The sequence below is a fragment of the Actinia tenebrosa genome, unplaced genomic scaffold (assembly GCF_029948245.1).
Source record: "Actinia tenebrosa isolate PJP-AT-01 unplaced genomic scaffold, QUT_ActTen_1.0 PGA_scaffold17__23_contigs__length_9995812, whole genome shotgun sequence".
In the NCBI taxonomy this organism is placed as follows: domain Eukaryota; kingdom Metazoa; phylum Cnidaria; class Anthozoa; order Actiniaria; family Actiniidae; genus Actinia; species Actinia tenebrosa.
Genome location: NW_028292577.1, coordinates 4,286,665 through 4,304,637, shown reverse-complemented (window position 1 = coordinate 4,304,637; position 17,973 = coordinate 4,286,665). Strand labels below are relative to the sequence as shown.

The window sequence follows — 17,973 nt, the reverse complement described above, 5'->3', positions numbered from 1 at the left end:
AACACGTGCCGAACTGAAGTCATATATTATGCAAAATAGTAAATCAATCATGCAAGTCGCATGACTTACACCAAAGCCGTCAAAACAACCACTCCCCCACCTCCCAAACACTCATTCCCACCCCCCCACCCCCCCCCCCCCCCCCCCCGATGAGCATGCGCTATACAAAGATGAGTGATGAACGAGACCGAGGAGCTCTGGATACAAAAATATATTTAAAACTACTCAAACTGAGCATGACCGCGTTTAGAAAATCCTTGTCACGAGACGAGACTCTTGAGCCTCCTAGTTTTTGTTTGGGCCAAACGAAATTTGTTTGCCTGGTTTGTGAGATGCCGACCTGTAATAAATGTGAACGGCGGGCAAAATCGTTGCTTATTGTGAATGCTGCGAGAGAGGGGAAAAAAGAATGAAAAACAGGTTTTAATTATGGTCGAGCGCTATATTTCGCCATTACAAGGATAAGCATTAATCTGGAAAAGACAAACAAATGTCCGTGCGTTCCCCCCGTGCATTTTCATGTCCAATTAAAATAATAATAACAATGGGAGAGTGAATTAAGGCCCCGTCCACACGTATCCGGAAATTTTTGTATCCGCAAATTTTTTTGCGGATACGGGTTGCGTCCACACGTGTCCGGAAATTTTTGTATCCGTATCCGCAAATTTTTCGAAAACGGATACGTGTGGACGGTGAAAACGATTCGAATACGCTGCGTGTGGACGCAAACATTTTCGTATCCGCAAAAAATAATTTGCGGATACAAAAATTTCCGGATACGTGTGGACGGGGCCTAAGATCAACATTGGTTCGACGTTTACCGCCACGTAGGCCCTCTTAGTCCACTTTCCGACGACGTTAGTCCTACGTTTGCCCTGGGCCTTAGGATGGTCTTTGAACGATCGTTTTTGAACACGCTTTTTAACTCGTGGATACGCGAAGCGTAGAAACGAGTTATTATGAGCGGTCTGAATATGCAAATGTGTCACTCACTCATTCACTCACTAAGATGTTAGCAGATCGATAATTAAACGTCTGTCGATCGTATTACGTCATCTGATTACGAATGTTACACGACACTAACAAGCACAAAGCTCTTATACAATGGCTGCGGTCACACTAGAGAATTTAACTATAGTTATACTTAAGTTTATGACGTAATTTGTAGATATGGTCAAACTTATGTTATGCAAATTTCGGGATTGGGGTCACACTAGTGCTTCATAACAACAAAATGGCGAATAGGATAAATAGCGCTCTTCAGATTCTTGTTCTTTCCAGTTTTAAAAATCGAAACAGAAGAACAAGGCTGCGTAATCTTCTCCGCGTTTTGCAGATCATAAGGCAAAGAAGGATGTACGCGATATCATCTATAATGAATTTGATGCATCTACTACGAGGAAAACGAAGCAGAATAATAGAGCGCAGAATATGGGTTCTCCCGCGATCTCAGTTTTGGTTCAACCATATGATCACCGACCCAGTATACGATTACGATCCATTTTGGAAATGATCCTCAAAGTTCATTTTGTCAAAGCTGTATTTAGTGCAAGCAAAACCTAGAACTAGAACTTCAAAGTAGTACCTGTATGCTGCAGACAATTCTCACAATTACCTGTCAAATAATCTCTTGTGATTGGTTCTTCTTATCTGCTCCGATCTTAACTAAAGCTTAACCCACGCATCTACCTTAGTTAGACCACAGGGTGTTGTATTTTCGATTCTTTCTTTATCTTTGTTTCCTTGAATAAACTAAGCAGCATTCGACTAAGCTGTGTTGTATTTTCGATTCTTTTCTTTACATGTTAACACAAACTATCCGTCTCGACTTACTATTCTTCCCGCTCTTTCTCTCTCTCTCTCTCTCTCTCTCTCTCTCTCTCTCTGTCTCTCTCTCCGTCTGTCTGTTCAGTCTATGCAGACGTGTTCGTAACCGCTCCGTAATCTTCAACATTTTATAAAGCTTTTATCGAATCTTTGTCTCCAAATGGCAAATCTTATTGAGTATTTAAGTTATGATGAAAAGGATAACGATTTCACTTGGCGTGGTACGCAACAAGAACTTAAATCTTTGGTGGATTTTATGTTCGATGTCCAAGAAGGCAGTAATGGCGTCTTTAAAGAAGACAAAGCTCACAACGCAATAACGTATAAAGTGAGTACCGATGACAAGGAATGCTCCGTAAGATTCTACACATCATCACTTAGACTGAAAATCTTTGGGCCAAATCAAGAATGCCTTAGGAATAAGTTTCATGAACTTCTTCCAAGCAAGAATGATGGTCCTGCAGAAAAAAGAGTTGAGCCTTCACAACCGACTGATTCTGAAATTGCCTCATTATTATTCGGTTTACTGACTGACTTGCGTAAAGAAATAAGTTTATTGAAAGACACTTTCCAAAACGGAGAGAACTTTGATATCCAACAAATGAAGAAGGAAAACGATGATTCTCGTAAAATTATCTGTAATCTTCAGGAGGAAATTAAAATTCAAAAACAGCAAGTATGCAAATTACAAGACGAAAAAGCCAGCTTACTAACAGCGTTGAGGCTAGTTACGAAAGAAAACGATCAATGTAAGAACAATGATCAATGCAAGAACAATGATCATACGGAAACTAAACAAGCTACTGTAGTTGATCTTACGACCCCGGAGAGTAGTATGAGTGACACAATGAATGAATCTCATTGTAACTGGAAAAAGGTACAAAGGAAACAAAAAAAGGCCAAGCAACAAAAGACAACACCAAAGAACAAAGCTGAGAACAAGCTACCTACTAATAACCAGGACCATTCGCTTCAGGACAGAAACAAAACTAGTACAGTTATAATTGGAGATTCTATAATATCGAAGCTCGAAGGTTGGAAAATGTCAAGCAAGACAAACAGAGTTAATATAAAACCCTTCCCAGGGGCCACAGTGGAGGATATGGAGGACTATATAAAGCCAATAATCAGAAGGAAACCTAATAATCTTATTGTACATATTGGTACAAATAATCTTAAGTCTGATGAATCTAAGGCCATTGCAGAGAGGATAGTTGGAATCTGCGAATCTGTGGAAAAACAGCTGCCGTCTTGTGAAATAGCGATATCTGAATTAATCATTCGCCAAGACTCGAGTCTCCTTGAAACAGCAAGAAAGGATGTGAACAAATCGCTTAGAGCCTTCTGCAACGAACGGGAATGGGACTATATTTCTCATAATGTAACAGAGAAAGGACTTAACACCAAAGGACTGCATTTAAATCGTGCAGGAATAGGAATCCTTGCGCAAGATTTCAATAAATATCTTAAATCTAAAGCATGATTAAAAGGTAAGGAACCACTAGACGAAACAGATTCCTCTATTCATCCCTCTAGTATTGTCTCAAATACTAATATTGATAAGTCTGACGGTGATAATAGACCTCATTCTATTCCTAATGTTAGAGGTTTTAAAATGGCCTCTTTAAATATAACTAGTCTTGTAGCTCATATAGATGAACTGAGATCATGGGTCATTCAGCAAAATTTTGATCTTCTTTGCATAAATGAGTCAAGGCTCGATCCATCAATCCCAAGTTCAATGGTGAGCATCGAAGGCTATGACATCCATAGGTCTGATAGAAACCGCAATGGAGGGGGAGTTTGTTTATACTTGAAAAAGGGCGTAAATGGGAAAAACCGTAGTGACTTAACTGATGATAAAGTAGAGTCCCTGTGTTTTGAAATCATGAAGCCAAATAGCAAGTCTTTTGCCGTTTTAGCCTGTTATAGGCCTCCTAACTATGATACACGCTCATTTTTCAATATATTTGAAAATGTGTTAACAAAAATAGATTCTGAGTTTAAGGAAATTTATATCCTAGGGGATTTAAACTGTGATTTATTATCTACTAATATTAATCAGCAAACCCGCTATTTGAATACGACTGCTGAATTGTTTCAACTTACGCAGTTAATCACAGAACCAACTAGAGTCACTGAAAAAAGTAAAACCCTCATTGATGTGATCTTAACGAATAGCCCAGATAGGGTAGTCCGAAGTGGAGTGGTTCACATTGGTATCAGTGACCATAGTCTGGTTTATACAATACGGAAAATAGCAATTCCGACAAACAACAATCACTGTAAGATCTCATTTAGATCGGCTAAAAACTTTGACTCCGACAAGTTTCTTATGGATTTAGCAACACTCCCTTGGGATTGTTTGGATAATAAGGAAAGCCCGGATGACATGTGGGACAGATGGAAAGAGTTATTTCTCTCTGTTCTTGACTCGCACGCTCCGATCAAAACAAAACGAATAAGAAACAAGAAGTCTCCCTGGATGACAACTGATTTGAGGAAAGCTATGTACGATAGAGATAAAATGAAACAAAAAGCTACTCAAACGAATTCGAGGGACGACTGGAGTGATTATAAGTCTATTAGAAATCGCGTCAACAACGAGATAAAAAGAGCCAAGAAGTCATATTATGAAAATCATTTTGCACAAAATTCAAAAAACTCAAAGGAGGTCTGGAAAGCTATTAATGAAGTCCTCTCACGAAGGACTAAATCTGGCTCTTATGTAACATCTATCAAAACAGGTGATACATCGATGTGTGACTCGAAGGAAATAGCTGAGGTATTCAATTGTCATTTTTCTGAAATTGGGACTAAATTAGCTTGTTTAATTCCCGATGGACCGACTGCTTATAATGATTATCTAATTAGAATTGGCTCAACATTCACCTTACGACACACATCAGTTGATGAACTTATGAAAATCATTAATTCTATTGACGTTAAAAAAGCGACAGGTCTTGACGGTATACCATCTCATTTCATCAAGATTGCTTCACCAGTAATAAGTCAATCACTAGTGAAGCTATTCAATCAATCAGTTGATAAAGGGATTTTTCCTAACGGCTTGAAACTTGCGAAAGTTACGCCAATTCATAAAGCTAATGACAAAGATGATTTGAATAATTACCGTCCCATTTCGGTCTTACCTACTATTGCTAAGATTTTCGAGAGAATAGTTTTTAACCAGTTATATGAGTATCTAAACTCAAATAATTTACTTTCTCAAAAGCAGTCGGGATTTAGACCGCTTCATTCGACTACTACTGCACTCCTAGAAGCCACAACGGAGTGGCTTACCAATATGGATGAAGGTAAATTGAACTGTGTCACTTTCCTAGATTTTAAAAAAGCTTTTGACACAGTAAATCACTCCATACTTCTCCACAAATTATACTATTATGGGATTGCAGAAGAGTCGATAAAGTGGTTCAAATCTTACCTCACAGATCGTAGTCAGAGATGCTACATAAACCATACCTTATCTAGCTCTAGAACACTCGATTGCGGCATCCCTCAAGGCTCAATCCTTGGGCCATTATTATTTATTATTTACATAAACGATCTGCCAAATAGTGTCAAATTTTCAAATGCTAGAATGTATGCTGATGACACAAGTCTCACCACTTGTGGCACATCACAAAAGACTCTATTTGACGAGGTGAACGCTGATATTTCCAATATTCATAACTGGTTGAAAGCTAACAAACTTAGCTTAAATTCAGCTAAAACAGAGCACATGTTTATTGCTTCTGACGATAAATTGAAAAAAATTACCTCCGAACCACACATATATTTAAATAGCAAACCAATTACTAGAGTCTCTACAGCAAAAACTCTGGGTGTTGTGATTGACGAACGGGTGTCTTGGGTTGCTCATATTGATTACATTTGTAAAAAAATATCCTCTGGATTGAGTGGCATAAGACGAGTCCGCGATTACATCCCCTTGGAGACAGCTATTACCATATATGAGGCTCTCGTTTTACCTTGGTTTGACTATTGTGACGTGGTATGGGATAATTTACCAGTAACGTCTGCTGAAAGATTGCAAAAAATGCAAAATAGAGCTGCAAGAATAATAACAAAAAGCAGCTACGATGTCAGATCTAGTGATATTTTAACTTCTTTAGGCTGGAAAAGCTTACAAAGAAGAAGAAAGGAGCATAAAGCAATAATGATGTTTAAGACTTTAAATGCACTTGCACCAAAATCTGTAAGGGAACTCTTTTATTTTCAAGAAAATACCTACGATTTTCGTGGTAGAGAGAAGTGCTTAAAGTTACCGAAACCCAGCACTGAGTTTTTAAAAAGAGCTCTCTCTTATGACGGTGCAAAAGTGTGGAACTCGTTACCCCAAAGTGTCAGACTGTCCAATAATTTAAAATCTTTTAAGAGGAATCTTTCGTCTGTTGGTCCTTAACACTTTAATTACTATAATATTTTTGGGGGGTAGATGAGAATGTATTTCATAAATCTGTCTATATATTCTTAACGTTATTATTAATTTTTTAGATATATTACCTATGAACTCGGTTTTCATGAAAACCAATTTGTACATTGATGAAATTTCCCGAGATTAAATAAAAGACATCTCTCTCTCTCTCTCTCTCTCTCTCTCGATTTACACGTGCGAATATGCAAATTAAGTTCATAGTCTGTTACGTCATGATCTCGCACACAGGGAACCCGGCTATATATTTTTTGCTTCTTTTAGAAAATCAACTTTGCTCTTTGTGGGTTTCCTGTGTTGTAATCAATTTCCTTTTACATAAGCTGGAATCAGATCGTCGCTGTGTATAAATCGAGCAAAATATTTGGAATCCTTTGGGAATGTCAACAAGCATAAGGAGGGCACAGGAAGACCAATCTTCGAAAAGTGCAACAAGTATCCACGAGTTCGCCAAAGTGCGTTTGATTAGTGTAAAATGATGACAACAATGCAATGCAGGCCTTAGCTTAAATGGTCAACCCATGTAGAAGACATCTGTGCTAAGGCTAAGAATCTCTTTTCCTCAGCAAATAGAATAATGTTAATGGAAGATGTAATAAGGATCGTTTTACAGGGAGCGTGCTTTGTTTGGCAAGATTTGGGCTGAATACAGTTTATTGACCGTAAGATGGACAGAAATCTCAAAGAGTTGATACTAAAAAACGAAGAAGAGCGACGACTTGCCGATCAATATCGCGAACAAATGGACAAACCGAATGTTCGTATGAAAAAAAGCCTTGAAGCGTCAAGTCGATGAGGCTGAAGAGGAGTTGCGTCGTACGAATTCGTCTAAGCGTAAGATGAAATTTAAACGTGCGGCTCGCAGCTATGGAGGTTGAGTAATATTAAAAGTACCTTTTTCGCCTTGCAGTTTTAAAATATCTTAGTATGGCTTCTTTTTCTTTGTACATTTTAGGGGTTGCAGTGGTGGTGGTGGTGGTAGCAGCCGTAGCAGCTATACAACACCTCCCGATTCCGGGCAGGAACGCGAAGGGGCAACGTTTGAGCCCATGAAAGAAGAAGCTTCCGCCGACGTCCTAGAAGAAGACTAAGTTCCTCAGCCTGTATGTTTTATAAAATTCGATATTCTGCTCAATAGAAAACAAAAGTTACTATTCCCCGGTTAAAGTATTTAAGGAGGCCGCACCCCAACAGAAATATCTATATGTTTGCTATTTTATCTTGCGTTCAATTCTTTTCAAAATAATGAAGTTAAATATTAAACTAGGGTGTACCACATGATCACTCTTTGGTCCCTTGATTTTGAAAAAATTCTAATTAGCTTGAATGGACGCCTGTACTTAGAATATTCAACGAGTCTGGTATTAACGTAACATTCATGTTTAGAATGCCAAACGCGTATTCAGAAGACCTGCGTTTGAGAGCCGTTTGGCTTCACGTTTTCATAGGTTGCAGCGAAGTCGAAACCGCTTATTTACTTGCATTATTTCTTATATCTATCAAATGTATTCTTCTTTTCCTGTTTTAGTACTTTCAGCACAACTTTAACAGCCTCCATGGTTTTAGTAAAAACAGTGGATGATGCCGACCACAGCATGCATATTATTAACGTACTTCCCATGTGCCATTTCGGTCTCAGCTTCTATGTTCTATGTTTCTGAACCCGACAACGATTCTTCAATTGAGTCAAGACAATTTTAAGTAAGTACTTCATATTCTCTTGATTGAGTTTATACCAAAAATATATATAAACATATAACATAATATGAAAAATATAAATGCATATACACCTACTTGCAAGAAGGTTGTCATACAAGAATAGAACATTTGTAATTTAGTAAATTAGTGATTTAGTAAATTTACCGATTAGGAATAAATTATCACAGTGACGTTAGACTCGAATTCATCAGTAAGAAAAAGGTAATTTTGGACGACACGATGTAACAGGCATGCAGATGAAGATGTAATTACAAAGTTAAAACGAAAATGAAAAAATAAAAAATAAGATCAAGTATTTGTTTTTGTACGTTTCTGCTCGTGTAACTTGGCTATCATGCAGTAAATAAATAGGTTGACATAATAACGATACTAAAAGAATTTTCCTTTAGACGGGGAAAATTAACGTAACTAAAACTACGAATTCTAGGGCTGCCTGGCGTTTCTGTTAGTATGATTTGGTGACCCGAGTTGGTTTATTAATTGTTGTACTATTTGAATTATTTCAATGGTTTTTCACTTGTTATTACTCTTTTTTGCCGCAATGTCACAATTCCTATTTCATATCAACTAAGATGTGTAATGCCCCCTTATCTATAACCTTGAATCATAAAAGAAAACTTTTACTCCCCCACCCCTACCCCTACTCCCAAAGCAAAACGCGCTGTTCAAGAAAACGCTCTCACAGCCTTTCAAACCATTATAGTTTTATTCGTTCATATCCAGGGGCGGATGCAGGATTTTTTCAAAGGGGGGGTTGTAGCATTGATTGAGGTACTTGTTTGGCGGGAAAGTAGCACAGGGCTCCCAAACTTAAGTAGGTCTTATGATAATGATTATTTGCTGCAGACGAGCATGGTTGTTTCAGGTCCCACACACGGCGTATAGGGAAAAAAAAGCGAGCGAATTGTGTTCGGCACCTGTTTTAATAAACTCGCGATGCTGTTGGTGTTGTCATGAAAAAATGATAATAATAAATCACGATGGCTCTCATAGGGGGGGTTGCAACCCCCAAAACCCAAAAGAAGGCTTACTGAGTATGATTCAATATATATCGATCACAGAAGCAGTTCACAGGCGAGAAGCGAATCAATATATATGCTTCAATCGGATTTATTTCATTTTATCAAAGCATCCTCTTCCATAGCACACAGGTAGCCCACATTGGAAGTAAACATCCAATCAACGTTGATGATTTTCCCGCTCTTTGTCCCAAGTTATTTACTCATAAAATTTTGAGCAATCCTTCCGGAATATCTGATATCTTCAGCCGAGAATCTATAATACCTGTGTCAGACATTCCGGCTTACAATACAAGATTTTCATCTAATAATAATTTCTATAAAAAACGAGTAAGAACAAATTATGGTAAATTTACATTTAATTTTAGTATTTCTAAAATCTGGGAAACAATACCCAAATCAATCAAAAGTCTTCCTTATTCATCCTTCAAACAGATGTATAAGGAATTCTTACTCAGTAATCAATAACAATATATATATTTATATTTAATTATTTAATTTATCTCCTTTTTGCTATAGAGGAAAATTTATACTGTTGAATTCAATATTATAGTCTTTGGAATTGTAGTCTTTTTTTTTTTTTTTTTTCTTTTTTTTGACCCTAAATGAAAATTACGACAGCCAACTAGAAAGCTTAGCTCCTTTGGCTGTCGTACACTTACACCTATTATATTGTTGATTATATCAAAAATTCTAAATATTATTCAAATAAATATATTCTTGTAATGCTATTATATAAAATTGAAAAAAACAGTGTAAATAAACTGAAATTGAATTGAAATTGTGACTAGTTGTTAGTCTAAACACGCTAAAGGTGCGCTCATAAAACTGAAATGAAACGATGAGTGGAATGGAACTAAACGAATAAATGGAAAGAAAAGAGGGATGGAGGGATGAAGGAAGGAAGGAAAGTTAACGTAGATTCAAAGTATTTTTTAGAATTCAACGTAACTTCAAATAATTCATGAAAATCTTTTTTGAAACTTTTCAAAATTTTGATATATTTTTTTAATGTTTATTATTATTATTATTTATTTTCATTTGGTGTGACCGTCCTAAACGTAATAATCCAGACGGTCAAAGAGCGACAAAAAGAATCCAGTCATATAACTGTCATGCTTTCATGGTTTTCATGGCTTTTCATGTATTATTTTATGGCCGAATGATTTCCGGAACCAGTCGAACGAGATAATCGAACAAAACATCCTTATTTATAGAGACCTTATTAGGTCATCGATTGTATTGATAAGATGACCCGAAGAAAACCCGACTTCAGCCCGATCAGATTTGGAATTCAAATAAGAATGTTTATATTGCTAAAGTATTCCCCAACGAAGGATGATTCTGGTCCAGACTTGTCGGACAATTCATGAATCTGTCAATAAGTGTTAATCTTGGAGAAATATTTAGGGTTATTTGAAGGCAACAGAAGAAAAATGGAGGCAGTAACAAAGCATGTATTTGCTGCAACACAGGACGACGATCTGGGCTTCGACAAAGGGGTTATTATTAATGTAAGATTTAAGTCTTTATACAGTATATGAAAATATTTTGTAATCCTCAGAATATCGATATTTTTAGCAATTTCTGTTCACGGAATAAATCCCTTGAGGTATCCTTATGATATTTTTGTAGGTCCTCGATATGGATCAGGATAAAAATTGGTTTAAAGCTGAACTAAACGGCGAACAAGGATGGGTCCCTAAAACGTACATTGAAATGAGACCACACAAGTAAGCTTTTGCTCAACTAATCTTACTTTGCAAACTTCAAAACAAGCTTTACACGCCTTGATATCTTAAATACAAACCTACTACAGCTTTAAAGTTCACGAATAATGACAATTAAGTGAGTTCACATCGTAAACTTTATTTTTTTAAAGTTATTAGTTTTAAGTTCGAAGTCATGAAAAATTGATTTATGATTTATAATTAGTACAGCAATGACGTCATTGAATTAATCTTAGCTTTAAGGAACTTTTTTTATATGTGATTATCTAAGATATTTAAAAAATATTAGCTATAAGTTAAAAAAAAGTTTAGCAAATTTAAATTTAACCTAGAAATTTATGAAGATTTTTTTTTATGCTAAAGTTTAATATATGCATGTCATAGTTCAAAATTCAATAATGGCAGATACAATATCAACATCATTTGCATTTCTGTTGTTTTTTGAAGTTGGTTTCATGGTAAAATAACTAGAAAGCAATCAGAATCCATTTTAATGGAGAAGAATGGAGAAGGAGTTTTCCTCGTACGCGATAGTGAAAGTGATCCAGGTTAGTATTCTCGCATTTCCTTGTTTATAACTGTTTTCTTCATTAGCATGATGTATATGAACAAACAAAGGTTTTATCAGTCAAAAGAGTCAATATCATATATTTTAGTTATATTTGTATGAAAAAAATGTATTGAGTTAAAACAATTGCAACTGTTCACAAATTATAATGTTTCAAAACTTACTTTCAGTTTATAACTTCTATATTTCTTTAAGCAGCTGAGTTTAATAAAAGAGCAAACAAACAAAATAGAAGCCATGTATATTTATTATAAAGTGCTAAGAAAGCTAGCTCACAGATTTGTGAAGTACAAGGGAGGTGGGAAATTCAAGACTTTTTCAAGTTGCACATAACTTTAGGAATTTTCAGTTGAATGTGTTGAAATTCGTGAATGCAGTGGGATAATGACATGTTTTCCCCAGCATTTCAACTTTACTGTGGATTCCATAATAGGCCAGTCCTGTCAACCAGCAAACACGTTCCTTGTGGAGGGAGGGGGGCACATTCCTTGGGGGGGGGGGGGGGGAAGGGGAGTGGGGTGCATTGTTGTTAGTCTTGTTGTTTAGTCTGATGTGCTACGTGCAATCCAACCAATAATGTCTAGTTCATAAACATTGATGGCACAGTCCCTTATTTAATTTGTTTTGTTTCCTTTCTCATTTGCCAGGGGAATATTCGCTCTCTGTCAAGTAAGTGAAAGTTTTTATTTGCACCATATTATGTAAAGAGTTGAGGAAATTCTTGTGTTTTACATATAGGATTTCATTTGCTATTATATTTTTTTTAATCATTACCTACCATCCTGTTGAACCTGTTGAATTATTTGTGCAAGAGTAGGGGATTGTCTCCCTGTTCAACAGCCTATCCCAAATTAGAGGCATAACACTAATGTACTGATAAGTCACTCATGATCGTAAGCTGCATGGCGCCTTAATATGTGGCCGTAAAGTCCTCCACTGGTTCATGAAAAAAATGTAAAGCGCATTGAATTGAGATGTTTAATGAAATGCACTATATAAGAACTGCCCATTATAATTATTATTATAATTATACAGCTTCTCATTAATCCAATATAGGTAACTGTCCAATTATTTTCTTAATTGGACAGGTCTTGTTGATATGGGATCAATTAGGCAGCTATATAATTAATAGGTAATGGGATTTCATGCTCCCCAATCAAGAAATAATTAGACTCGAAAAATTCCTCTGACTGCCAAATTGGACTCGGCCTATGGCCTCATGCAATTTTGTCAGTCCTCGGAATTTTCCTCGTCCAATTATTTCTTAATTGGACAGCATGGAGTCCTATTACATATACTTATTATTACCTGATTTAATATAACTGATTTGCATTTATAGTTTAAATTCAAAAATATATATTATCTGATTTTATATAAATGTTTGAAAACTCCAAGTGCAGTTGTTCAATATGATCAACATTAGAAAGCTATAATAATTATAAAAGCTAGTTTTCAAAAGGACTATTGTAAGTGTATGAAAGGGCAATTTGAGTAATGTAAATGTCAATAAGTATAGGAAATCCCATATCCTTGAGTGCATTTTGATATTGATAGGTACACTAGGTGATGTTTTGAAATTTCTTGTAATTGCATGAACCTTTTAGGCAAATGTAATTTAAGAAATTATGAAACATCACAAGTAAGTACATATTAATTACGAATTGCATGAGGAGGTCGTGCTATTTTTTTTTTTTTTCGTACTTCGCTCAACAAAAAATTCAGAGCAAAGGCATTTATCTTTCGCTTTGACCAATTTTCATAAAACTAAAAACAATTGATTTTAATGCATACACACACCGAACGCATAATTTATTACTACTATACTATGTCTACCCTTTGCGTACATATTTACTGTGTTCAACTTATCTATAGAGAAAAAATATCGCTCTGGGATCCTCACGAGTACCCTACATCTCATATGCCGGCTACGTTACCAGGGTGGTTGGTCCTTGTAGTGTAGTGGCTAACACATCGGACTAGAATACCGAAGACGTGGGTTCCTTTCCAGCCAAGGGCATTTTGATATTTTTCTCTTATTCTCTCCATAAAAAGATTAGTTGTTAGCATTATATGAATCTGTTTTGTAGGTTATAATATACTTTAGATATCAAATGTCTATTATATGGTTTCTATGGCAACAGTTTAGTATGAGGATTCCATTGCAACTTGGTACTCCTACTGAGTACAATAAACAATTAATTGCATTCCTTTTCACCAATCAGAATCCAGTAATTTTGTAGAATGTACTATAATCATCCCATAATTTTTTTCCTGCAGATTTGCAGGTCAAGTACAGCACTTTAAAATATTCCGTGATGCAGAAAGAAAGTATTTTCTGTGGAACAAAAAGTTTGATTCAATCAACAAGTTAATAGAGTTTCACAAGACTAACTCTGTGAGTCGGACACAGAACATACTGCTAAGGGATGCCAAGGATTCAATGGTAGGTATGAGCTGGAAAAGGGTGTTTCGTTAGAAGCAGGCATAGCACAGTTGTTTAGTGCACAGCTTTGCGGGAAGCACGTTTGTGTAGTAGTAACCTCATTCGCCTCTCAGCACAATCCTGGTTCGAGCCCCACCAAGCTAGGTGTTGTATGTGGGTTGAGTCGTTTAATTGGCTCTCTCCTGTGTTCGAGGGTTTTTCTCCGGGTTCTCCCATTTTCCTCCCTCCACAAAAATCAACTTCCAAATTCTAATTCGCTCTATCAGTTGCCTTGCAATTGGGTCCTAGACCTGTAAGGCTTTCCATCCACCTCAGAGTAGTAAAGTTGACTAAATTTTTAAATTAATCTTAAATAAAATGTTAGCCTTCAGAGCTAGAGGTCCACGGTTTGATTCTCAGGATTACCACGCCTGTTTCAACTTCTCTCTGTTCTGTGTAGCTAGCTTTAGCCTTAGATACCCGTAAGGAGCGCTGTTATAGTCTGGGTGGAGGGGGTAAAGGGCCCATTTTGGAGCACTCTATATTAACACCTTGCATTATTAAAGTAAAATAAATTACATTTACCTTTTGTAATGGAGGAATGACAAATGTATTGTCTAATTCAACAAAGAATACATAGGCTGCTATGAAAACCATCATCTGCAGACCTTTTTTAGCATATCAGGGGTGGATCAAAGAGAGGAGCGCATCCCCCAACCCTACCCCAGATGAGCTGGCATCTACTGCATTATTGCTGCTTGAGTTTGTAAGCAAAGGGCCGGGCGCACCCCCTCCTAAAATGAAAATCCTGGGTAGTGAACTCCCCCCCCCCCCCCACCCCCTGGAAAAACTCCTGATTTTTTTCTTTTCTTTTGCTCATGATAATATAGGTTGCCACAGCTATGTATGGCTTTGCAGCTGATGAAGAAGGAGAAGTCGGTTTTTCTAAGGGAGACAAGGTCATAGTTTTAGATGCAAGTAACAAAGACTGGTGGAAAGGAAGCGCCAACGGACAAGTGGGTTTATTTCCTGCATCTTACGTGTCCATCGATTAAACTAGAGTACAAACACTTGTACCCCATTCAAACCTAAACGTGTTTAGTTAAACTATGTTTTCATTAGGAAAAAAATTGAGAAACTAGAAAACTGCAATATAATGAAACTTTCTAAAATATCATCAGAGCAAGACAAAGGATAGCTAACACGCATTATTTCACCAAATATTGTGCAGTGTTCATAGATAGTTTTTCAAACCTGTTTAGTTAAACCACTTTAAAACATGTTTAAGCCTTGGTGTGAATGGGGTATTAGAGTGTGCAATCTAAATAGTACTAAAATAGTGCTAAAATAAGCTAACTCTATTGTTTATTTAGAGCTAAATAGTGCAATATTGTATTGCATGCTTTTAATGTTTGTACTCTACGTTTTAATACAAATTATGTTTGCAAGGCTTGATGACCTCAAAGCAGCTTGCTGGACTTTTGGTTGCGACTAATCAAACATTTACTAAACTTACACCATTTAAGATATGGAGGATAGGATACAAAGCTCTAGAAAAATATGCCACTTTTGAAGTTGTCTGGCTGGCACAACATAAAAAGATGCCAATATGGTGTCTTTAGGACATCGGTAGGATGTCAGTAGGCTGTAACAATATGCTTTTGGTTGATACCTTAGGTGGTTTATAAGCATAATCATGAGCATAAGAAACATGGTACTACTACAATTCTTATGCTTATGCTTATATTTACGCCCGGTTCACACTTTGGATTTCACAAGTATAAGCATAAGAAATGGAAAAGTTTCCATTCCTTTTGCTTATGCTTATGCTTTGTGCAAACTCACTTAACACTTGTGTTTCTTATGCTTATGTTTATGGTTATGCTTATTCTTATGTTAAAGTGTGAACCAGCCCTTACTGACACTGATATTTGGGTGCTGATTTTTATACTTTTTATCCATAAACATAACTTACTAATTTTTTAGGTTTGCTTGAAATTGGAATATGTTTGTATCATCAAGTTCATAGAGGCGTGTGTTACTTATTCGAGGACATTTAAACTTTGAACACTTCGAGTTGTTTTTTTTAATGTTAACACTCAATTGAAGAATCGTTATCGGGTTCAGAAACATAGAACATAGAACATAGAAGCTTAGACCAAAATGGAACATGGTAAGTACGTTAATTAGATGCATGCTGTGACTGGCGAACCATGGCATCATCCACTGTTTTTAATACTCGTCTGGCATCCTACACCGACTGCAAAAATGGAGCAAATGAATAAAATTATAAGATAATTATGTCAGTTCCCATGTGCCATTTCTCTCTCAGCTTTTATATTCTATGTTTCTGAACCCGACAACGATTCTTCAATTGAGTGTATACTGTAAATTTCATCCCTTGAACCAGTTGATTAGAATTAAGATTTATTTTGATCACTTGGTGTATTTGAACCCAATGCTTCATTTTACACATTGTGTATTTCTATGAATTATCCATATCCACCCCATAGAGGAATTTGGAATTTCTAAAGGTTTGGGGGTGGGGGGATGGGGGGAGGAGGGGGGTCAGAGAAAGAGCAAAAATTACAGTGAGTTTGTATGAAAGAAAATTGGAATTTCCAGGGACGGATGGGGCCTTTAAAAATATCCTCCATCCAGGGGTATAGATAATTTCTCGAACTACACATTTTGAAACAGCAAAAAGTTCAGAAAATAAATTATGTAAAAATAACGTGAAGTGCTCATAGTTCGAGTTTTCCCAGTGCAAAATAGAACAAATTTCATGATAAATTTTGCAACTTGCTTTTAAATGCATGAGCCATTTTTTAATTTATTTTTTGAATATTTTTTGTTTGACATAAATAAGCAAGAACTCTCAACCCCAGAGTGGTATGTAAAACATACAATTCAAATTTGACTGGTATTACATACCAACTAGGTAGTCAGATCTTTGGTCATTTTTGGGTTTAATTTCCTGATGTGTGTTGCATTTTGTGGGCTTCCTATTGCAATGAGATAAGAGAGAGGCTAAGGAGAAGTCAAATTGGTCAATAATAAATCTAGAAAACGGTAGTACAAAATAGAGCTGTTTAGTGTGAACCTAAATCCATAAGCCTTACTGATATAAACTGAAACAAAGTTATATTCCATAGTGCTCAAAAATAACTTTATGGTTTCCATGTAAATAAATTCAGCTGGTTTGAAATATTTGTTAAACGACCTTAATAGTATTTTTATAGCAATTTTAAGGAAAATTTGAAGAAAAAAAGATGTTGGCTTTTTAGATACATTTTTAGGAATCCAACTTGTAGATATTAAGGAATACAAGTAAAAGTTAAGATATTTAATGTGTTGCCAATGGCTTTAGTTAATATTATTAAAAATAATTCAATAAAAGTTACACAAAGTTTGTCGTACTTATTGCCATTATCCCCACCCCACCCCACAGTAGTGGAACATGGGGGACCTTGAAAGGTCAAAAGGAGTATTGGGAGGATTTTTTAAAAGATTGAAGGGAGCACTCGAAAAACATAAATACTATTGGAACAGTAATGATGAAAAGGTAAAATATACACCGTGAAAAGATGAAAAAACTTACTGACGTTTCGGACGCTAGTCCTTCGTCGGAGTAAAATTTCTCTTTTAACGATTGTGAAGACACACGAATATGGATATGCAACTCAAAGAATCCCTTACGCATGCATATCGCGTGATCCAAAATGGGATGTGAACGTCCGCAAGTTAAAGATTTATTACAGAGAAGCTTTTTTACGTACGCAGCCACATGCATTCACTAAATCAATAGAACGTTTTGGTAACTAGCCAGTAACTAGCCAAGAAACCATGAAGGACAGAGATCGAGGGACTCCGGCTCGCGCTATTATTGGGATTCACGAAAATTTATTTTTAGATCATGCGTACTCCTTAGGAAAACCCCATCTGCTTCCGTCCTTCGTGGTCTCTTGCTCGGCTATGCCATTAACGTACCAGACTTTATTCGTCGTCCGTGAAAAGTTCCCCCATTTCAAACTATTTTCTTGCAGGGGCGGCGGAACCGGGGGAAGCCGGGGCCGATTTTTTTTTTTTTTTTTTAATTTGGGGGGGGGGGGGGGGGGGGTGGGGTCACACACACAAAATATTGGTTCACATGATATATAAATGCATAGATTCGATTTTTATTACTGTTATTAAGTTATTGTTGTGATTTTTTGCAGTGCCCCCCCCCCCCC

At 36.4% G+C, this 17,973-nt stretch overlaps 2 protein-coding genes across 2 annotated transcripts; both read left to right on the top strand.

The window, feature by feature from the left end:
• The first annotated feature begins 3,442 nt into the window (after positions 1-3,442).
• LOC148910288 (uncharacterized) lies at positions 3,443-7,374 on the top strand. Its single transcript, XM_089032024.1, has 3 exons — positions 3,443-5,144; positions 5,428-5,491; positions 7,239-7,374. Exons 1-3 carry the CDS (start codon positions 3,443-3,445, stop codon positions 7,372-7,374), a joined length of 1,902 nt encoding a protein of 633 aa, XP_088888150.1.
• A 2,939-nt stretch (positions 7,375-10,313) lies between these two features.
• Positions 10,314-16,283, top strand: LOC116308127 (growth factor receptor-bound protein 2). The gene is made up of 6 exons (XM_031718501.2): positions 10,314-10,535; positions 10,657-10,754; positions 11,199-11,299; positions 11,967-11,988; positions 13,597-13,762; positions 14,632-16,283. The coding sequence occupies exons 1-6, from the start codon at positions 10,458-10,460 to the stop codon at positions 14,794-14,796; spliced, it is 630 nt and encodes a 209-aa protein (XP_031574361.1). The 5' UTR covers positions 10,314-10,457; the 3' UTR covers positions 14,797-16,283.
• Positions 16,284-17,973: the final 1,690 nt, after the last annotated feature.

Excerpts from the sequence above, each read along its gene's own strand:
- LOC148910288 (XM_089032024.1), top strand. The coding sequence starts at position 3,443 with ATGGCCTCTTTAAATATAACTAGTCTTGTAGCTCATATAGATGAACTG. Across the intron at positions 5,145-5,427 it reads GCTTACCAATATGGATGAAG|AATGTATGCTGATGACACAA; the intron begins GTAAATTGAACT and ends TTCAAATGCTAG. Across the intron at positions 5,492-7,238 it reads AAAAGACTCTATTTGACGAG|GGGTTGCAGTGGTGGTGGTG; the intron begins GTGAACGCTGAT and ends TGTACATTTTAG.
- LOC116308127 (XM_031718501.2), top strand. The coding sequence starts at position 10,458 with ATGGAGGCAGTAACAAAGCATGTATTTGCTGCAACACAGGACGACGAT. Across the intron at positions 10,755-11,198 it reads ATTGAAATGAGACCACACAA|TTGGTTTCATGGTAAAATAA; the intron begins GTAAGCTTTTGC and ends TGTTTTTTGAAG. Across the intron at positions 13,763-14,631 it reads GGGATGCCAAGGATTCAATG|GTTGCCACAGCTATGTATGG; the intron begins GTAGGTATGAGC and ends ATGATAATATAG.